Consider the following 13,970-nt stretch of genomic DNA (forward strand, 5'->3'; position numbering starts at 1 on the left):
CGATGCCATTCGACAAGCGTGGGTGAAACTTTCCCAAATCCAAAGTCATTGTAAGTGTACAAGAACGCTGCGGCTCCGGCTCCGTAAAGGCCCTCACGGGACGATCGAAGTTTAAGATTGATGGATTTCATTTTTATTTCTTTAAAGGACGTTGTTGAGTTTAAGGCCAACCCAGGCAGGTTCCCTCCCGCGCCGCGCGGCCCCGCCCCGGAAGTGTTGGGGTGCCCGCGGTGGCTACGGCCGGGCCCCGGTGCCGCCGCCGCCGCCATGGGGGGCAAGAACAAGCAGCGAACCAAGGGCAACCTGCGGGTGAGCGCGAACCAAGGGCAACCTGCGGGGGGCGGAGCAGGCTGGCCGGGCCGGGCCCAGGGCTCGGGGGCTCGCGGTTCCGGCACTCCGGTGCCCTGGGCGGGGGGCCGCGGGCCGCCGGAGCCCGGCTCCCTCAGCGGGGCAGCGTGATCTTCGGGGCCGGTTGTGGTAGCTGGGGCCGGGCCCGGGGCTGCCTCTTGGCCTGGGTCGTGCTTTAGGGGGAGTGTGACGGAGAGGGAGAGCAAAATCACCGCGGGTGTAGATTCAGCAAGGTGCCGGTGGTACATTCGGTGTGGTTTTCTGTGCAGAGTTTTAGAATACACTTTTGCCAAAAGGCCAGAGATGACGTGACATCTTGCCCTATCACTCAGAATTGTGGGAGAAATCTGGTGTTCAGGTTCCCTAATTCCTCCCTGGATTTAGGGAAGACTAGGGAACGCAAAGCAGCATATCCTTAACAGCTCACCAGCAGAAAAGATTACTTAAACCCCACAAGCTCACAAAACTGCTGCTGCCATTAGGAAGTTAAGGTGTTTGCATTATAAGGTGTCCCAGAGGACATTTAAGCCTCAATCAGTTTTGGGGCAGTCATTTGAAAAGAGCGTGGTTGAAACAAACCTGAACCAATAATACAATGGGCAAATGGGGTTAACTAGAAGTGGTGCTGAGCTCCAAATCACACACTGTCTGATGGTATTTATTGTATTTGTTACAAATGCATGCTTTTGCTACATGTCTCTAAATCATTTTTTGCCACTTGGTTGCTGGGAGAATCCTTTATTTTGTCTGTGTGTTTTTATTTGTTCAGAGAAAAAAGGAGCATTCCTTGGGAGCTGTATTGGCCCATGATAAGAATTAGGAAAGCCAGAAATAGTGAAGGAGGATAAATAGTTTCTTAAGAAATTGTTTGCTTGTAGAAGGAATTTTCTGTTAGGCTTTTTTGTATAGCAAAAAAGCATTATAAAGAAATAAAAGCAATAAAATTTTCCGTAAGTATTCATGTGTTATGAAAAAAGAGAATTCTGATTCACAGAATCATCGAATAGACTCACAGAGTGATTTAGGTTGGAGGGGACTTTAAAGCTCATCCAGTCCCACCTCCTGCCAAGGGCAGGGGCACCTTCCACTAGACCAGGTTATTCCAAGCCCTGTCTAGCCTGGCCTTGAACACTTCCAGGGTTGGGGCAGCCCCTGCTTTTCTGGGCAACCTGTGCTAGGGCTTCACCACCCTTACAGGCAAGAATTTCATATGTAATCTAAACCTATTTTGTTTCAGTTTGAAGTCATTCCTCCTCGTTGTATCACTACAGTTCCAATGAAGACTTCTCTCCAGCTTCCTTGTAGGCTCCCTGCTAATACTGGAAGGAGTTCTGAGGCTCCCTGAAGCCTTTTCTTTTCCAGGCTGAACAGCCCCAACTTTCTCAGCCTGATCCTAAAGAGAAGAATAATTTTCTAGGTTTCTATGTTTAAAGCATAGGTGGACTCTTCTTTGAAAGACTTTATGTTAATTAGAAGGTTAATTATAAAATAAAATTAGGATCATCTTTTCAAATGCGTAATGTGTGCAAAATAAAATTAAATGGATAATTGACTCCTGTCCCTTTTCTTTTGTCAGCCTTCTAGCAGTGGCCGAGCAGCAGAGCTCCTTGCCAAAGAACGTGGAACAGTGCCTGGGTTTATCGGCTTTGGAACATCTCAGAGCGATCTAGGATATGTTCCTGCAATTCAAGGAGCAGAGGAAGTAGACAGCCTTGTGGATGCTGATTTCCGAATGGTATTGCGAAAACTTTCTAAGAGGGATGTCACAACCAAGTTAAAAGTAGGTGTATCCTTTGCCTCCCATAATTTTTTTTTTAATCGGAGAATAATACAGTTTTCTTAAGGGAGGAAGAGGAAGTAACTAATTTCACTTTGGTGGATTTGCTAGAACTGCAATACAGATGATATCCTGGATAACCTATAGCAAGGTCCATCATGCAATTATCTCTATAGATGCTCATTTGCAAGAGATTACTTGATTTTTGGAAAAGGGAGTTGCAGTTTTGGATGCAAACTGGTAAATTACAGAATATATCTACCTGACTTCTTAAGTCATGGTCTTGATATTTTGATTTTAGGCTATGCAAGAGTTTGGGACGATGTGCAGGGAAAGAGAAGCCGAAGTTGTTAAAGGTGTTCTTCCTTACTGGCCAAGAATTTATTGTAAAATTTCACTGGTAAGTATTGAAGTATTTAAATTAGAAAGTTACCTATTTTAGGCTATGCAAGAGTTTGGGACAATGTGCAGGGAAAGAGAAGCCGAAGTTGTTAAAGGTGTTCTTCCTTACTGGCCAAGAATTTATTGTAAAATTTCACTGGTAAGTATTGAAGTATTTAAATTAGAAAGTTACCTATCTACTTCCTGTGACTACCTCTAAGGTGGTCTTTGTTGACCTATCTACTTTTGTTGGAATTTCTGACTTGTTTTAGGGGAAATATCAAGTTGAAGGAAAATACTCTTCTTTTTGTGGACATATTTCAGTATTGGCAGTGGGTGGAATCTTGAACTGTTGATGTCTGGGATGTACTTCCTTGATAGGTCTGTTAGACCTTTATGTTTTAAAGATGGTACTATATTTCTTAAGAAGAGTTCTTTTGTGTGGATTCCAAAAAGACTAGAGAGTCTGTTCAGTTAACATAATTATAAACTTTCTTGATCTAGGGCTAATATCTGACCAGACTTGACATTAAAAAAAAACCCCAAACCCAAATAGGAAAAGACTGTGTGTAGCCAGATTAGCAATAGGTTTCTTGATCTATTTATTGTATTTCCAAGCTGTCTAGAGTGGCTACTGTTGAAAACATGGTATGTAACAAAATGAATCACTATTCTTACCCATTAGAATAATTCCTACTGTTTCTTTCTGGAATCAAGAGTGTAGAAAATCATGATGTTGTAAATTTATATGCAAATAAAGGATAGCAATGCACAGCTTATGGTATTCTAACTCAGAAGATGTCTTCAAGGCTTCCTGTTTCTCCTGCCTCTTGTCTGTCTGTAAATGTTTGTTTAAATTGGAAACAAAAACTGTTGTTTGGGATATCAGGGAAAGGTTACAATCTTGAGTGTACAACAGTTTGGGATTATGATGCTACTAAATTAGGACTCTCCCCATACCTTGGGATACCAAAACTTTTTTGTCATCGGTGTGTATTTTCAAATCCAATTAATTGAAAACATGGCTTTTTAATCACCACTTTTGCTTTGAAGTACCTGAAATTAAAGGTACATTTCTTAAACCAATAAACCTTTATCTTTTTTTTTCTTCTTTTCTTTGTCTAACAGGATCATGATCGCCGTGTTCGAGAAGCAACTCAGCAATCTTTCGAGCAACTGATTCTTAAAGTAAAAAAACACTTAGCTCCTTACTTAAAAAGTATCATGGGTTACTGGCTGATTGCTCAGTGTGACACTTACTCCCCTGCTGCTTCTGCTGCAAAAGTAGCTTTTGAAAAAGCTTTTCCTTCAAGCAAACAACCCGAAGCCTTAGTATTCTGTAAGGATGAAATTCTTAATGTAAGTTTACTTTTGTATTTCTTTAAGGCTTTGTATATGTCAACTTCTGTTATAAATCTTACAGTCATCCTTCCTCCATCTATGCTTCATGGTTTAATTTCTTTCTTGCCTGAAACTTTGTCCCTGTAAAGAGAATTGTTTAGGTTGGAAGGGACTTTTAAAAGGTCTTTGTGTTCTACCCCCTGCTGGGACACCTTCCACTAGACCCGGTTTCTCCAAGCCCTGTCCAACCTGGTCTTGAGCACTTCCAGGGATGAGACAGCCCCATCTTCTGTGTGCAACTTGTGCCAGTGCCTCACCACCCTCACAGGGAAGAATTTCTTCTGTAAGGAAATATTAAAAAGAAAAATAATAAGGAATTCAGGGAAAAAAAAAAATTTTTTTTTGGACTTGAGATGAGAATGACTAGAACCAAAGGAATGAATTGTGAATTTCTTTGTGTGCATTCCTATGTAATGATGTTCAGTCAACACATAATGTTGCTGACAGATGGAATAATGATGCTGGAGTAGTTTAGCTATAGTGAAAAAGAATGCAGAATGCTGAGTACTGTTACAGCATCTACAAGTTTAATTCTGGTCATTATGCTCTTCTGTCAGTCAGATATGATACTCAATGGACTGAATTAAAAAAAGTTCAAAGATTGCATTGCCTGTCCATCATGTGCAAACCTAACTGATTTGATTTGCCTCAGTTTGGCTTTTTAGCAGGAGCACATTGGCATAGGGCTGCAATTTATTATGTGTTAGGAAGACTCAATTCAGACAGTATCACAGCTACTATATTCACCATGATTCAGATTCTCTTCTATCGTGTTTACTAACATGTCTAAAAATATTAGAAAGACAACTTAGAGGTTGTGAAATTTTATTGTAGGGCTGTCTCTGAATAATGTGTGGACTATATTGTTCACATATAAGTATTAGATTTCTTTGTTTTTATATGCATGGTTTTTTCCTCCATAGGTACTTCAAGATCACCTTCTGAAGGAAACAGCTGATACACTCAGTGACCCTCAGTATGTTTGCCTGCTTAAATGTATATTTAATTCTTTAAATCTAGGTCTTTATTGGGTTCTTTGTCCCTGGAAGTAGTGAATTTAATTTTGTTTCAAGAGACAGAATAATTATTTGAATCCAGATCCCAGCAACTTTGTTTGGGACTTAAGTGTTGCATACAAGTAGAAATATTATAAAAGAAAAGCCAAATATATATACATATATATAAATAAAATATTTATTATTAAAATATTAGTATTATATTGTTTATTATATAATTCATATTTATTATATAAAATCAGGCCTTGCACTGCTAAATTACCAGCTAGCCTGTTACTTCTTCTAAGTGCAGCTAGCTAACTTCCCATGTGAAAAATCAAAAAAATGAAGGCAGTTAACACAATAGACAATTCTGGTAAGAGAACCATTTGCACCTACAATAAACAAAAAACCTTTCTCGTAGGGATCAGTGAACAAAATATGTAAACTAACTAAAAATTGAGAGATTGACAGATGGACGCCCTAGCCATTTGCTAATGATTAAACTCAGTGTCAGTGTATTGTTAGCAAATTTGGTCTAACACAGTACCTTCTGATATTTCCTATCAATATGAGCTTTGTGAATAAAGAATCAGCTTTTTCTGCATGATAAAACTGAGTCTCAGCTGCTTATTACTACAACACTTAAGTATAAATGGTTTTGAAAGTGTTATCAGTTATCTAATTTTGTTTCAGCTCTTTTAAGAATATCATTTGTGAGTAGCTGGAAGATGAGATGACTTGTAACTTTTTTCCTGACACTTTATAGGGTAATTTAGAACCTATGGAAAGTTTATGTTTTTACATTGCTGGCACCTGAAATAAAAAAATCAACACCAAAAAAAATGAAGGCAGTTTAGTTTAGACAAACTTGGGATGCCTGCTGGTTTATTTGTGGTCCACTTTTAACTTTTTTGTTTGTTTTGCTTTCTGAGAACTGTACCAGAAGAAGAAAGGGAAGCCAAATTTTTCCGGATTCTCACCTGTTCCTTGTTAGCTTTAAAAAAGTTGCTCAGCATGTTGCCAAAGAAAGAGATGCATTCATTGGAGGAAAAGTTAATGTCACTTCTGTCCCAAAACAAATTTTGGAAATATAGCAAAAACAATCTATCACAGGTGACTTTTTAATTTCTTCTTTATTTTGCTTGGTTTTTGTACCCTTAATGTAAGGAAGTATTAATTACTTGTATTCTACAAGGATGCACTTGGTACTTTGCTTAGGTTTCAAACAGCCTTCAGGTTTCTAGGTAGATTCCAGAAAGGCTGAAGAAACTGTTCAGTTAACGTAATTATAAATCTTTTTAGTCTGGGACTAATATCTGACCGGACTTATGTTAAAAAACCCACCAAACTGAATATAGACAATGTTGCTTGAAAATTTATCCAGTAGGGAAAATTTTTATTTCCATATCATCATGATCTACTTTTTGGCAATCTGCTGTCATTAAAATTCATGTAGAAGATACAAACTCTGTCAACTTACAGCATGTGTTCTTAGTGCTTTGGGGTTTTCATTTTTTACTGGTCTTTATTCTGTACATAGAGTAATGAATTAATGCAATAGTATTTTGTTTAAAAGCTTTAAGTTGCTTTTGGAAAAAAATGCCTTTTGAGAAGTATATAGAAATACAACTTTTGACAGGCATTTCATCACTAAACAAATTGCATTAAAATATTTGATAAGACTGTTTAATAACTGCTTTTTTTTCTTGGTTTTTAATAATATTTTAACCTTTGTTAATGTGATAAAATATGGGCATGGTGTGTTGTAAGGTTTTGTTGATTTTAAAAGGAATCCTATTAACTACATGTAGTGACAAACTCTGTTTTTCCTTCTGTGGCCTCTGTCAGGTTCGCTCAGCTTTCTTTGAGCTGATTTCTGCTTTTTGCCAGCACTTGCCTGAGGTGGTGAAAGCTGAAGCACCAAGAGTTTGTCCTGCTGTTCTTCTCAGCATTGATGACAGTGATGCAGTGGTGTGTCCTGCTCTTTGGGAAGCAGTGCTTTATGCTATCACCACTATTGAGGTAATGTGAGATATTTTCATCATATTTAACTTTTCATCAAGTGTTGTTCTCTGTGTAGAATTAGGAAGACACGCTTGACTGAGTTTTCTTTATGGTTAATAACAGAAACTCCATAAGGGTACATTCTCCTTCTTTCAGTGTAACTTTCAAATATATCATGTCCAGAATATCTGAAAATTAGAGTTGTTTTATGAATTTAATTTAATTAACCTGAAACCCTTTCATTAAATGTAGTTTCTAGTTAGTAAAATAATGCTTAAAACATTTTTCTTTGGTAAAGACAGTTACAAAAAAGACCTGCAGTGCATTTTTGGTTAGTTTGTTTCCCCTTCAAATGTAAGGGTTCTATAGCTTTTTGTTTGGTTTTTTTGTGTTTTTTTTTTTTTCCTTAAATTTAAGTGAAACACTGGCTTTGAATTTATTAGCAGGATGAGTTGTTGACATAGACTGGGATGCTTTGAGGGTTTAACGCTGCAGTTCCCTTTTGCAACTACTGGAATGAACTGGAACAAGTTTTCTTGAAGAAAAGCCCCTAAACGGTCTTTGTTCAGCCTCGTTATAAATATAGGTACCTTGAACTGTAATAGATATGATAATAAATAAAATAGATCAGATGACAAAAAAATTTAGGGAGGGGGAAGTGCCAAAGCAGTTTCTAACTATCAGAAAATTTTTGAAGAGAGTTTTGAAGTTAGTGATGCTTCCAAACTCAGTCATTGGCTTGCCTTGCTAATGAGAACTTAAAATTAAATACAGTATTAATTACAGTAGTGATTCTTATGAAGCATCATGAAAGCATGATTAAAGAGAAACCTTTAATTGCAGTTGGCTGATAAGAAAGGTCAATTGATTTTAAACAGTGCAGAAATAGTTTTATCACGTTAACTTCACAAGCTGAAATAGGGAGAAAGTGATTTTAAAGATACTGGCGAATGAGTAACTTAACAGAATTTAAATTTCACAATGACTTGGTTCAGCTATAATACGAGGATGTAGGTTAAATGGCTACCTTGGGGGTTCTTCTGAGGCAACATATTGTTATTTAATTTATAGTAAGTATATTTCTTTCTGTAGGACTGTTGGAGTCATGTAAATGCCAGAAAAGGAGTTCTGCCAAAGCTCTGGACAGTGCTTCGAGAAGGTGGGCGAGGATTAGCTACTGTTATCTATCCAAACCTCCTGCCCTTCATTAGCAAGGTGCCTCCTGACGTTATGGAACCGAAGCTGGAATACTTCAGAGTTTTTTTCAGCTCTGTAATTCAAGGGTATGGACCACAAATTTATTTATTTGGAATCAGTCTCTTTTACATTTGGAAATAAAGAAACTAATCTTTAAGCATTTGAAGATAAATGAGTTTTTATTTTTAAAATTATTTTCAAAATCTAAAACTGGAGTCAGTCTTGTGGCTGTTCATGTCATCTTAAATCTTCAGCTTTCCTTTTGATTTTGCTATATTTTCCTTACATGAAGCATTGTCATCTTTCCTTGTCAAAGCTTTGTGTTTATTCCATGACAAATTTGAATATGGAACATTATTATAATTAAGGGTGACTCTTAAGAATTAGGCTCTTCTCACCAGTGTGTAACTCTTACATAGGGGATTAGCCTTGTGATAGTGACATTTCCTTTATGCACAAACTGTAATTCTTGTGATACTCATTTTTAAAAGATGAAACTGCTTGTACTTTGTGCCTTTAAAATACCTCAAAACCACCTTTCTATCAAATGTAATTTAAATGTGCACCTGTGCATTGCGTACTCAAAAGAGTATAGAAATTCTTTTATGAAATGCTGAAATTAAAGTTATTTTTAAAAAAAATGAAAAAATCAGTTCTCTGCTGATGTTGGTGTGGAAATCAGCAGAGCTCTTGGAGGAGAGAGTTATGTAGGGGTTTGTTTGAAAAGTGTATAGAATTTTATTACACATAGTAATGATTGTAATATTTCTGTGATCATTTGTGTGATCTAATATTCATAGAAAACCAAAGAAATCGCAGGTTTTCCAACTAAAAACTGGGGAGACTGTCTTTAGGTGGCTTTTTTTTTTTTCCTCTTTTTTTTTTCCCTGTACTGACAAAAAGTGACTGTCTCCGAACTTCTGTGGTATGTGGAAAATTGCAAAAGAGTTTTGACAGCCATCTGAAACAGGAGACAGTGTGCTAGCTGTATATGGTTTCTCTGTTTACATAAATCTGTTTTTTCTGAATGCTAAGACCGAATGAAGAATTTATTTTTATATAGATTCTGTTAAATGCTTGGGTTTATCACCTTTCTAAATTGACTTTATTTTGATCTGACTCCTGTAAATGACTCTATGATCCTGTATTCTCATACTGGTGTCTGGATCAAAACAAGGTAACTGAGGGTACACTGATAACATTGATACTGAGTTTCTTGGAAACTTGGTTACTTGGTTTCTTCTGTGTCCTCTCACAGGTTGTCAAATGAGAGGACAATTGCCAGTCCTTCAGAAAGTTCAGCAATTATAACTGCATTTATGGAGTGTCTGTGCTTTGCTGTTCTACAGAAAGGAGAAGAAGACCAAAGCCAAATTCATCAAATGCTTATATGTGACCAGGTATTAATCAGAAATACTGAATATTGTTGTGTGTACGTTTAATAAGTCAGAATTAAAGAGAAAAGTGAATTTTAGGTGAGGATTTACTTCTCTGCTTAGGGTTTCCCTAGATTTTATGGAAAAAAATACACAGAATTGTCAAGGCTGGAAAAGACCTTCAAGATCATCCAGTCTCACTGTCAGCTCAGCACCACCAAAATCACCCCCAGACCATGTCCCCAAGAGCCTCATCCAGGTGTCTCTTAAGCACTTCCAGAGCTGGTGACTCCACCCACTCCCTGGGCAACTTATTCCAATGCCTGACCACATTTCCAGTGATTTTTTTTTTTTCAATACCTGGTCTGAATTTCCCCTGCTGCAATTTAAGGCCATTCCTTCTCATCCTTTCACTTGAGACATGGCAGAAAAGACCCACTCCCAGCTCCTTTTAGGGAGTGGTAGAGAGCAATGTGTAACATAAGTAAAGGTGCTGAATTAAGGGGTTTTTTCTTCCTATGAAATCATTGTTTTTACTGTGCAATTAAAGTTATATTTAAGGGGAAAAAAAGTGCCTCCCATCCTGTATGTTTTTATAAAATGTTCAAACATAAATAATTCCGATATTTGCAGAGTTGCTTCCAGAATATTTTTCAGAATTATATAATTTCTTTGCATTATACAGAATAAAATGGATTTATGTTGGATCACTGTTCTTTAATACATATTTTTTGTCTTTATAGCTAATTCCTTTTGTCAATGCTGTACTTAAGGAGCCCAGGTTACAAAGTGGACCATTATTTTATCAAACAGCAGAAATGCTGAGTTCCTGGGAAGCTAAAGCAGAACTCTCCAATGATGATGGCACAGATGAAGTTTTCCAGAATCTGTTGTCAGATTTTTGGAGCCATCTTTTAAAAATGTGTATACTTCATGTTGATAGGTTGGATGCTGACAAGAAATTACTGTTTGCCATATCTGGTATGTTAGAAATTCTTCATAATCCGAAGAGTGCTACGAAAGCAAACAATAGAAAATCTCTAAAAATCAGATTTACGGATGAGGATGAATTTGAAGGGAACACTGAGAGTCGAAAGCTCATGGAAGTGAGAAATGGTGACTCTGAAATTCAGGCTGAGTTGCAGCAGACGTCACGTCTAAGGAAAGAACCTCTAGAGAACTTAGTCTGCAACCTGGCTGAGCTGAGCATTGTGTATGTCAATGAACAGAAGTCAGAACAGCATTTGAAATTTCTCTCTGCCCTGCTCAACACTTTTTCCTCAAACAGAGTTTTCCAAGTACTTTTAGAGCAGGGAAATAATCTAAGTCCTGCTCAAGCTGAATCCCAAAATGAAGTGAAAGCTCATAACAAAAGTCCATCTGTACAATTTCTGTATCTGAATTTAATAACCTGGCTGAAAGAAGACTGGAGAAAAGACACCCATTTCCTGGTTGATATTTTATACAGTGTACTTCATTGTTGCAACAATAATGATGAAAGGAAAGTCATTCTTGATGATTTAGCAAAGGTATGACATGTACATGATGATGTTAATTTTTGTCAGAGTCATTACTGTTATTATGGGCTGTGACTCACTAATAATCTTATTTTGGCACTGTTGCATGGATGATAATTCTACATAAATTTGGGTTAAGTTCAGCATAAGGGAGGTAGTTTTGGAAAGTTGGACATGATAGTGTTGGGGTGAAAGGTTCTCTCCCTTTCTGTATGGTCTATATCATTTTTAAAAAGTATCATGAGAATTTCTCTATCCTTGCTTCTTTATACAGTGTACTTTAATAGTAGTCATTGATAGCTTTTTGTATAAATACGGTCCCTTACTGAATTTTGTGGGAGAGAAAGATTTGCAAGACAAAAATGATACAATCAATAACTTTGCTACTGAATTTTATCAGCTTCTACTTATGCCTACAGAACAGATAAAATGGCATTATTGCTTCCTATTCAGCAAAGATTTTTATTAAGTCTTGGGGAATTTTGTTTTTCTTTTCAGATGGATCTTAAGTGGGTTATTTTTCTCCAGATAATTCAGAAGGTAAATATTAAGATTTTTTTTTTTGTTCTTGTTATGCGTAATTTTTAATCATTCTCTGATATTAGCTTTGAGACTTACATGTGTTTGTAGTGGTCATTTCCATAGTTTGAAAATCTTACAGTTTTAGAGTAGCATTTGATTTGAATGCACTTAAATCTGGGGACAGTTTTAAAAATGAAATGATGATGCCAAAACAGAAGAATCTTTGTCCTGTCTGTTTTTGGTCAGTTTGCTTTTTGAGCCACAGGGATATCCTGATTTGTGGATCATCTATTCTGAGCTAGAGAGAATGGAGCTACGGATTAGACCAATAACTTAAATTATTATTTATATCATCATCCCTACAAGGTGGTTATAAGGAAAAGGTAGTATTCAGTTTTTTCCCACTGAATGTTGACAGACTGACATTTAAGTAATTGCATGGGATGAAATAGGAAGTGTTTGATGAATTTTTGGACAAGAACTCATAACACTTGACTTACAGTCTGGTACATAGACCACAGGATCTTCCCTCACATATGCTGTTTATTTTAGGAATACTGAGTTTTTATGATTTTTTAACTTACAGTGGCTCATCAGCAAAATAAAGTTTTTGTGACCTTCTCTGTCTTCTTAAAGAAATTCAGGTGCTATAAGCAGTTTTTATGTTTTAAATAGATTTTATTTCAGCCAACTCGGTCATCCAGAAGTTATTTTTCTAATTCCAGTGTAGGAGTTTCCTGGGCTCTATAGTTGGAGGAGAAACATAAAGGAAGCATTTTCAGAAGGTGACTTGTTACACTCTGCAGAGATCTGACCCAGCCATAAGTTGCTGTCTCTGACAAAAAGAAAGATGGGGGGTGTTGCTGCAGATATAAAATCTTAAAGCTTTTTGTGGCAGATGATATAATTCTCACTCTGTGTGTGCAAGTTTGACATACTAATCTTATGCTTAGTAATAAAAGTTAATAGTTTATAACAGGTTATGCAGAGAAGCTGTGGATGCCCCATCCCTGGAAGTATTCAAAGCCAGGTTGGATGGGGTTTGGAGCAGCCTGGTTTACTGGGAGGTATCCCTGCCCATGGCAGAGGGTTGGTACTTAAACTGGAACTTGGAAGATGATCTTTATGATCCGTTCCAACCCAAACCATTCTATTATTCTATACCCTCAAAAGATTCCTGGAATGTTTTTCTTGTGATCCAGGCATGCTCAAGCACAACGAAACTTTCCTTAGTCTCTGACTGGCTGAAAGGAGACACAGTTGGAGAAAGACTGGTAATGCTGGCAGATGATCTGTGTCACCTGGGCTTAAAATCTACAGCAGCCTCATCAGGATCAGTCTCTTCAGAAAGGTGGACCCTTCTGAGCTTGGTGTTGTCGCAGCATGTTAAAAGTGGTGAGCATATATAATCCCTGGAGTTCTTGAAGTATAAATGCTGCACTTACCCTTTGCATAAGGTTGAAAGAATTTGGGATCTTCCAAAATACTTCATGTAGAACATTTAGGCTTTCTCCCAGTAGTTTATTGTTGACTGGTTTGGTTTTTGTTGAGGTTTTTGTTTCCTAGTTTTGGGCTTTTTTTATACTTAAGCCAGTTTCCTACATCCTATTTAATTTTCTAAACACTAATTTGCAGCAGTAGCTGCCGTTTTTTTGGTCCACATTGCTAAACAAGGGCAATGTTTAAAGAGAAGATTCAGATTTGCAAGTTTTGAAAACTTGAGGAAAATTTAAGTAAGCTTGATCTATCAGCTGATGTGCTGTAAAATAATATGAATTTTTTAAACCATGCCATGTGAAATTTACCTTCAAAACTGGAATACCATATCAATTGTTATGGACCTATATGTGTTTTAGTAATGCTTTGTTACAGGATCTTTGAATTGTTTTAAGCCATTTCCATTTATTTTTATGTCTTTTAAAAACTCTGTATGTTCTCTTATGCTGTATATGTATTCTGATTTTTTTATTAATGCCATCCTATTTAATTTGTTAATAGCATCCTGTTTAATTTGTTTGCAATTTTAGTATCTTATATAGACTTCCAGGGGAGTTCATTTTTCTTCGTGTTTTCCATGTAAACTCAGCACTTACTTTTATCCCTGTGGCAACATATTTTAGTGTCGATGGATGCTGTGCACATTCATGGTGCTTCCAAGATGTTTCAAAGATACACACAGGCAGCTCACTGTGGTGCATGTTCTTAGACAAGGCATCCTGAAGGTGTCCTAAGATTGTTTTTTCTGTTACTGGAACTTCTGATGTAAAGGACCATCAGGAAAACCTGTTTACTCTTTCCACAGAGAATTTGACCAATGTGGTCGTGAGTGTGTGATGTTCTAGGGCTGGTTGTCCAGTGACTTTGCTTTTTAACTCTAGAGCCAGAGGCACTCCTGAGCTCATTTTCTGCTGAGTGGTGGGTGACCTGTTTTTAAATCATATTGATTGAA

General features: G+C 37.1%; 1 protein-coding gene across 3 annotated transcripts in view; it reads left to right on the forward strand.

Moving 5' to 3' along the window:
• Nucleotides 1–209: 209 nt before the first annotated feature.
• LTN1 (listerin E3 ubiquitin protein ligase 1) overlaps nucleotides 210–13,970 on the forward strand; it is a 31,922-nt gene continuing 18,161 nt past the window's right edge. Inside the window, exons 1-12 of one of the 3 annotated variants that reach the window (XM_084223366.1) lie at nucleotides 210–309; nucleotides 1,925–2,128; nucleotides 2,427–2,525; nucleotides 3,635–3,865; nucleotides 4,831–4,883; nucleotides 5,838–6,018; nucleotides 6,754–6,927; nucleotides 8,002–8,192; nucleotides 9,365–9,506; nucleotides 10,226–11,011; nucleotides 11,498–11,539; nucleotides 12,724–12,916. In XM_084223366.1, the coding sequence (XP_084079492.1) occupies nucleotides 268–309; nucleotides 1,925–2,128; nucleotides 2,427–2,525; nucleotides 3,635–3,865; nucleotides 4,831–4,883; nucleotides 5,838–6,018; nucleotides 6,754–6,927; nucleotides 8,002–8,192; nucleotides 9,365–9,506; nucleotides 10,226–11,011; nucleotides 11,498–11,539; nucleotides 12,724–12,916 (2,338 nt within the window). In that variant the 5' untranslated portion in view covers nucleotides 210–267. Of the gene's footprint in view, nucleotides 310–1,924; nucleotides 2,129–2,426; nucleotides 2,526–2,573; nucleotides 2,667–3,634; nucleotides 3,866–4,830; nucleotides 4,884–5,837; nucleotides 6,019–6,753; nucleotides 6,928–8,001; nucleotides 8,193–9,364; nucleotides 9,507–10,225; nucleotides 11,012–11,497; nucleotides 11,540–12,723; nucleotides 12,917–13,970 lie in introns of those variants that run through there. The other 2 variants (XM_084223367.1, XM_084223368.1) reach the window with 2 other exon arrangements.

This window comes from Fringilla coelebs, assembly GCF_963513975.1.
Source record: "Fringilla coelebs genome assembly, chromosome: 2".
NCBI classification, from domain to species: Eukaryota; Metazoa; Chordata; class Aves; order Passeriformes; family Fringillidae; genus Fringilla; species Fringilla coelebs.